Genomic DNA, 7,004 nt, shown 5'->3' with positions numbered 1-7,004 from the left:
ACATTTTTCGGTGTATTTTCAGTTCGGTGGGGAGACGTATACTCCCTCCATACCAGTTTATAGGGGTATTCCGCATTTCGAGAAAACTTTAACTACTAATTTGTCAAGAAAATATAAGATATATATCTCAAAATTTAGACTATTGAAAACTTCTTTTAAATATGAATCTAACGAAATAATTTTTGTGATATATATCTCATATTTTGTTGATCAAATTTATAGTTAAAAAATTTCTCGAAATGCATAATACCTCTATAAACCGGTAGTAGTATGTACGCATAGCAAAAAGGAAATAATGTCATTTTCATATATTCTTTTGAGGAAGTATGATCTTCATTTTCCATCACTCCCCCTCCTTTGGCCTCTTGGCTCCTGGCCCTCCTCTCCTCCATTTTCTCCCCGCATTAAGGATCCATCCTCCTCCTATGCATTGACTGCTCTCTCCCTCTCTCCAAACATACACACCTGTTCTTGCTGTACCCAATTAACCACCTCCTCTGTTTCTCTGTTCCATCCTCCCTTTCCAAAGATTCAATCACAAAAAGCTTCGCAAGGACACGGATGAGCTGCTTGAGTTCTGTTGTCTTCTCAAGAAGAAGACGAGGAGATGGTGCGAGACGAGAAGCCACATGTTTCGGGAGATGACACGCATGGTTATGCCGCCTTGTGAGCTTTAGGCCGCACCGACACCGCCATTGGCGTCTCTAGATCGAGTCCGGCCGGCCGGAGCCGTGATCCACCACACAATGCATGCTGCCATGAATTACGCAGCCCTGTCGCCCCTGCAACTCCCTCTCCCCTACCTCCCACCCCCGCCACCGCCACCATTACTGCCGCCTCCCGTGCCATTAATGCCGCTGCTGTCGCCGCCGTCTCCGGCGGCCCTCGGTGCGGGATTTCAGAGCAGGATCAGCCCCAGCATCCTTCTCATCATCTTGATCTTGGCCGTGATCTTTTTCATCTCCGGCCTCCTCCACCTACTTGTCCGGTTTTTGTTCCGTCCGGCGCCGCGTGACCCCGGCGACGCCGACACCAGCGACGGGAACGCGACCGCCTTCCAGGGGCAGCTTCAGCAGCTGTTCCATCTCCACGACGCCGGCGTCGACCAGACTTTCATCGACGCGCTGCCTGTGTTCCTCTACGGCGCCGTGGTGGGCACCGGAGGGAAGGACCCCTTCGACTGCGCGGTGTGCCTGTGCGAGTTCGACGACGACGACCGCCTCCGCCTCCTCCCCAAGTGCAGCCACGCGTTCCACGTCGAATGCATCGACACGTGGCTGCTGTCGCACTCCACGTGCCCGCTCTGCCGCCGGAGCCTCCTGGCCGACTTCTCGCCGTGCGGCGGCGGCTGCAGCCCGCTGGTGTTCGTGCTGGAGTCCGGCTCGGAGGGCTCCGTGTCCGATCGCCTCGACGGGGCGTCCTCTGCCCACCTCAGCCTCGTGATGGAGCAAGACGAAGGATGCCAGGGCCAGAAGCACGGAGCTGATGTGAAGGAGAAGGAGGAGGTGGTCGTCCCCGTCAAGCTGGGCAAGTTCAGGAGCCAGGCCACCGAAGGCGGCGTCGGCTCCAGCCGCGCCAACCCCGACCAAGACGTGAGGCGGTGCTACTCCATGGGGACCTACGAGTACGTCATGGACCAGAGCTCCCTGCTCCGTGTCTCCGTGAAGCCGCCTGCCAAGAAGCGGCCGGCGACGCGGATGCCGGGGCACCGAGTGGCCATGTCGGAGTGCGACTGCCACTCCAAGCGGGAAGGGTTCCGCGGGTTCGACGCGTCGGCCAAGCTCTCGAAGCCCACGACGGGCAAGAAGGAGAGCTTCTCCGTGTCCAAGATATGGATGCGGGGCGGTCCGCGCAGGAAGGACGGCGGCGCCCCGTCGGGCTCGTCGTCGCGCCGTGCGTCCTCGTTCCGGCTCCCCTCGGCGCTCCAGCGCGCGTCGAGCGACATCGGGGCGGCGCCCAAGCGGCGGGCGGACGTGGTGAGCCCCGTCACCGAGTCCGAGTACAACGTGTCGGCGTGGGACAAGAGCGCGAGCGGCAGCGTCGTGGACTGGGACGTCGAGTCCGGCACGGGCACGGGCACGGCCGCCGCAGGGCTCAGCTCGAGGGCCGACGAGGCGCCGTCGTTCGCGAGGCGGACGCTGCTGTGGATCAGAGGCCACCTGTGAAAAGTTCCGCCGTGCTCCTAGCTAGGATCTAAGATCATCTGCTGCTCTGCTCTTGCTCTGTTCGATCTGGTGCTCGCATGAACCGATCGCTTGTGCAATACCCAGACCAAATTCGACCGTCCAAGCGCGGGAGTGGAGATTTGCCGCATTCTGGCGGGTGGAATGAAAGAATCAGTGAATACAAGGTAAAGGATTTGATTACTCCTCGGATTTTTGTTTTCAGAGAGTGTTTCACTGTCGTGTGTAGCTAGTAGGGCTTACTTGAAAGATTTCCTGGTGTTTACCGTACATTGCTTCGATAAAGTTTCCTCACAAGTATATGAGATGGCACTCTTAGCAGAGAGGCCCTTGTTCAGAATTTCAAAATTCAGAAAGAATAGTGGCTTCCAAAAAGAAATACTACTACGACTAAATTGCAGCAACTTAACATTGCATATCTACCATCTCATTTCGATTCATTTGCTCTGCTTTTTTTTGTTAATGTCTATGCTGTAATGGATCACTCATCCTGGATCTGGGCACGCAAGAGCTCCAGGAATTTGAAAAGGCAAATTTCAGAGTTCGTGGAGTGGGGCATTGCCACTTGTGCTAACTACTCTCATTGAATCCTCCTTCACCTTCTTGAATTGAAGAACACTGGCATCATTGCAGCCTTGAATGCCAGAGACAGTTAGTTGGTCCACTTTTATGTTTCTCCTCCTCCATTACTTCCCGACCCCGAAATGAATAAATACGTGTACTGTTCGAGCGCCGCGCCTTGGCCTTGCGTGCATACGCGTCTTGTCCAACCGATTCAAAACATCACCGGAGCACAAGGGTACTGACGGTGATGGAAATAATGCCGACGGTGACCGTTGCTTCCTAACTGTATATATTCTGATAGAAACTTCTTTTCTTTAGCTAGGAATATTTAAGTACGTCAGCTCCGGAATCAAGACGCTTGACCGAGGATTAAAGGTGCTGGTCAATGCTTACCCTGAAGATAATATAGTTGACTTGCCAGAATCAAGAAAAAATATACTGGCTAGTCACTACTCAAAAAAGGTGCTGGTCAATGCTTAGGCTGGAGTAATCGCTACATTTCGTGCTACTCGCTCTATCTCTCAAAAAAAGACATAAATTTTGTTCAAGTCAAACAACGTAAAAAGATTTACTACCTCCATACCGGTTTACAGGGCAATTATACATTTCGAGAAAAAAGTTTGACTACAAATTTGATCAACAAAATATAAGATATATGCTACAAAATTTATATCGTTGAATTCATATTCAAAAGATGTTTTCAATGGTATAATTTTTTATAATATATATCTTATATTTTATTGACCAAATTGTTAGTCAAAGTTTTTTCTCCAAAAGCGTAATTGCCCTATAATCCGGTATGGAGGGAGTACCATGTTTATCGAAAACATATTAACACCTGCTATATCAAATGATTACCATTAAATACATAATGAAATGTATTTTGATATTATATCTACGTTGTATTACTGTTGCCAATAGTTTTTTCTATAAGCTTGCTCAAGATCAACACGCTTGACTTTTCAGAAAAGCTATACGCCTAATTTTGAGAAATGGAGTTAGTATTATATATCCCACATGTTTGTTTTCTCTTTGTGTAGCACACGAATGTATTAGTAAGTATTCATTCGTGTGTTTTCACAAGTAGCACAGGAATGAATACTTATTAATGTGTGTTTTGATAAAAAAATCTATGTCTTTTAATTTAAGAAAATTCGCACTTGTGAAAGCACTCGAATATTCATCCATTATTTCCTAGCCTCCCCCGATCAAGAAATTTCCCCAAACATGTATATGGTGTTACCGCTAGGATCTGTCGTCGACAAACTCCTTACCCTCGGGTCGCTCCTGTGGGCGACGGTGGGAACCCTAGCCATTGGCCGCTCTACTCCCCTACCCTTGCCCTCTCCCTCTCCTCGCTGCGCAGGAGGCATCACCGGACAAAGGCCGGACGCTGGTGGAATAAGTTTGTGAATTTAAATAAGAACTAAAATAATTAGATCGGTTATAAATTGAACAACCACATAGCGCTTCAAGAATCTGTGCGCGGACAGTGATGAGAGTCCAGAGGCGCGCTCCCTGGCGATGGGCGCCCGCCCGGCGCCTCCCGCCGCCCCTGTCCTAGCAGCCGCCGATCCTCCCCACCCCCGCCTAGCCGCCCCTAGCCCAGCCACCGTTAGCCCTCCACCACCAAGCTCTTCCCTCTCTGACGATGTTTGCCGAGCTCGGCGTTGTCGCTCCGCCCGCGGGCGCCCCCCCTGTGGTGACCCGGCATACCACTGCATGGTGTAGTATGCAAGTCTGATATAACACCAATGAAACACCGTTCCACTAGTATTATATCGCTCAGAGTGGTACAACAGAAACATATGCGGGTCCAAGGCATGTCTATAGAATTACAACATTGACTCTGTTACATAAGATCATCACAGCCTCCTACTATACAATGAGGTAAAGCGCAAATAACTCCGGAAGAACGACTCGTAGACTAGTCTTATCACGAACTCTATTTGTAGAGTATTTAACTAGCTACGGAGGCTATGAATAGATTCTAGCTAAATAGGAGCTAAGTTTAGGAAGCTAGTTCCTTTCTATTGCTAATCTAGGTTTCTCCTTGTTGGATGTGGTATCTGCCTCCTCTGACAGGTTCCTGTCCCTTGAAGTAGTTGTTGACTCCTCGGTCTTCGTGTTGCACTTTAGATCCTCCTTCGGTGCCTCCATATCTAAGCAGGGGATTTAAGAGTGGGATGAGTACGAGCGTACTCAACAAGTTCATTATAGGAAAGAGGTGTTTAATGCACTAGCTACAGCATTAGACCAGAAAGTCTAATACCAATGCAGGTTTTTCATAACCATTTCTTCAAAAGGTTGCTTTTATTCCGAAGAACTATGTCCGTCAGCCTTCACCGGTTTACTAGAACTTCATGGAGCTCCTTTCCGGCAGCGTTCGCAGTTCCATATCCCGGAACGGGGAGTGACGAGTCACGGTTCTTTACACTCTGCAGAGGTGTGTTGCTTTACCCATAAGAGATCTTAACCTTGGTGCCAACCGAGTCTAGTTCTCGTCCACACTTCCTTTGGTGTGAGGCCCGGTATAAGGTCTAGCCAATCATGTTCCTCCGCTACCTCGAACACCCACCCGTTGTTGCATGCGCCGACCCTGGGTCCACGTCGGTCCCATTATTCCTGTAGATTTCAAGGTGGACCCCGACCACGACAACAGTGCTGGGCTCTACCATACACTCCTACGCCGGTGGCTGCAACCCATCATAGACCGCAATACCGTGGGGACTTAAGGCTTCCCCAGCCTACCGCTTGTTCTTCGAACGACGAGTGTCTACGGACTGTGCCGTGGGGACTTAAGGCTTCCCCAGCCTACCGCTTGTCGCCGACAGATACAAGTGTCTACGGTAAAGCGCATCCGTTGATGAACGAGAGGTGGAAACACTTTTGACTACTCCGTCCCACTCCGGATCTTATGGTTAACACGGGTATTACGGCACAAGAATCACTGGCGACATTTGTTGTTTAATCCTAGATGGATATCAACCCGTGCAATGGAACCTCCACCATATCAACACAATCCATGGTTCCATTGCCCACCACATAGTCATATTCATAGTTATGAAAATAGTGGTTTTGCTTTTTATGCTATAGTGATAAACATAGTACTTTGTAAGTAATTTGGTAAAAATACTCAAATGACATGAGCAAGCGATGAACTTGCCTTTCTTGACTGCAAGATTATGCAGGCAAGGTCTTCGATACGCGATAACTCCAAATTCTGAAATAGCATCATCGTCCGGTAAGGACGATGTTTAAAAGATTGGCAAGGATGCAATAATGCATAAGTATGAGATGCAATCGCTCTAAGCGTGACCTAACCCCGATGATTTAGGATTAGTGAATTGAAATGATTTGTTTAGAATGTGTTGCACTCTTAGGGTGATTCACAAACAAGGTTCTTATTCAGGTGTGGTTACATGGTATCATGAACAGGTGCTGCAATATATAGTAACAATAAGATTAATAGCACACAACTATAACATTTGGTATAATCTTAACATGTAATGAATAGTGGTTGGTTTTAACACTACATGGCATGGTTAATGATTAATTATCATATACTTCAAAAGAATAACTTTTGAAGAACATGTTCTTTAATAAAGAACAAGTATGATAATTAAGGTTGTGGGGTTCTATGGTTTACTTTGGTTTCCACTTGCTTCGGAGTAAGTAGTAGATGAATCCCAACAAAGTTGGATTCCTCAACACCTAGGGCTTGTAAGGTTGAGTTAGGCCTAGGCTTCCTAAGCAATTATTTATACATGGTTGCCATCAAGATTGGTTCATCTTATTGGAAATAGCTAGCTAGGGTTTATAGGTCCTTATAAGCGGTGGTTGATGATGATTCTTTATTTACGTCAAAAGAATAACTTTTGAAGAACATACTTCTTAGGTAATAAGAAGTATATCAATTAAGGTTGAGGTTGTCTAGTTTTTGTTATTGGATTCACTAAGTAAGGAATGGTGGTTTCCTAAATAGGATGTTTAATAATTATCTCACACTAACGAGGTTTAGTGGAACAGGGTTATGTAAGGTAAGATAGTAGGTGTGGTTGTCGTTAGGGTTCATCACAATGGTGTGATGCTAAATATGTATGGTTAAGGATGATGTTGTTTTTGGAATAGGAACTAGGTTTTACACTTGGTTAACCCTACTTGATTATCTAGGTCTGATGAAGATGAACACATGGGATACCCATAAATTAGTGATAGGTCTTCTACATTTTAGGTGTCCAAGACAAGTATTTAGTT

The 7,004-nt window shown here is 47.5% G+C and overlaps 1 protein-coding gene across 1 annotated transcript; it reads left to right on the top strand.

Moving 5' to 3' along the window:
• The first annotated feature begins 819 nt into the window (after positions 1–819).
• LOC124682475 (RING-H2 finger protein ATL13-like) lies at positions 820–2,565 on the top strand. Its single transcript, XM_047217149.1, has 2 exons — positions 820–1,933; positions 2,039–2,565. The coding sequence occupies exons 1-2, from the start codon at positions 852–854 to the stop codon at positions 2,163–2,165; spliced, it is 1,209 nt and encodes a 402-aa protein (XP_047073105.1). The 5' UTR covers positions 820–851; the 3' UTR covers positions 2,166–2,565.
• The last annotated feature ends 4,439 nt before the right edge of the window (positions 2,566–7,004 follow it).

Source organism: Lolium rigidum, chromosome 1 (genome assembly GCF_022539505.1).
Source record: "Lolium rigidum isolate FL_2022 chromosome 1, APGP_CSIRO_Lrig_0.1, whole genome shotgun sequence".
Lineage (NCBI taxonomy): Eukaryota > Viridiplantae > Streptophyta > Magnoliopsida > Poales > Poaceae > Lolium > Lolium rigidum.
Note: the sequence above shows the minus strand (reverse complement) of the source record. Positions and strands in the feature narration are given on the sequence as shown.

Bases quoted from the DNA above. Each gene is read 5' to 3' on its own strand.
- LOC124682475 (XM_047217149.1), top strand. From the start codon at position 852: ATGCCGCTGCTGTCGCCGCCGTCTCCGGCGGCCCTCGGTGCGGGATTT. The intron at 1,934-2,038 runs GTCGAGCGACAT...CGCGAGCGGCAG, and splicing joins CCCTCGGCGCTCCAGCGCGC to CGTCGTGGACTGGGACGTCG.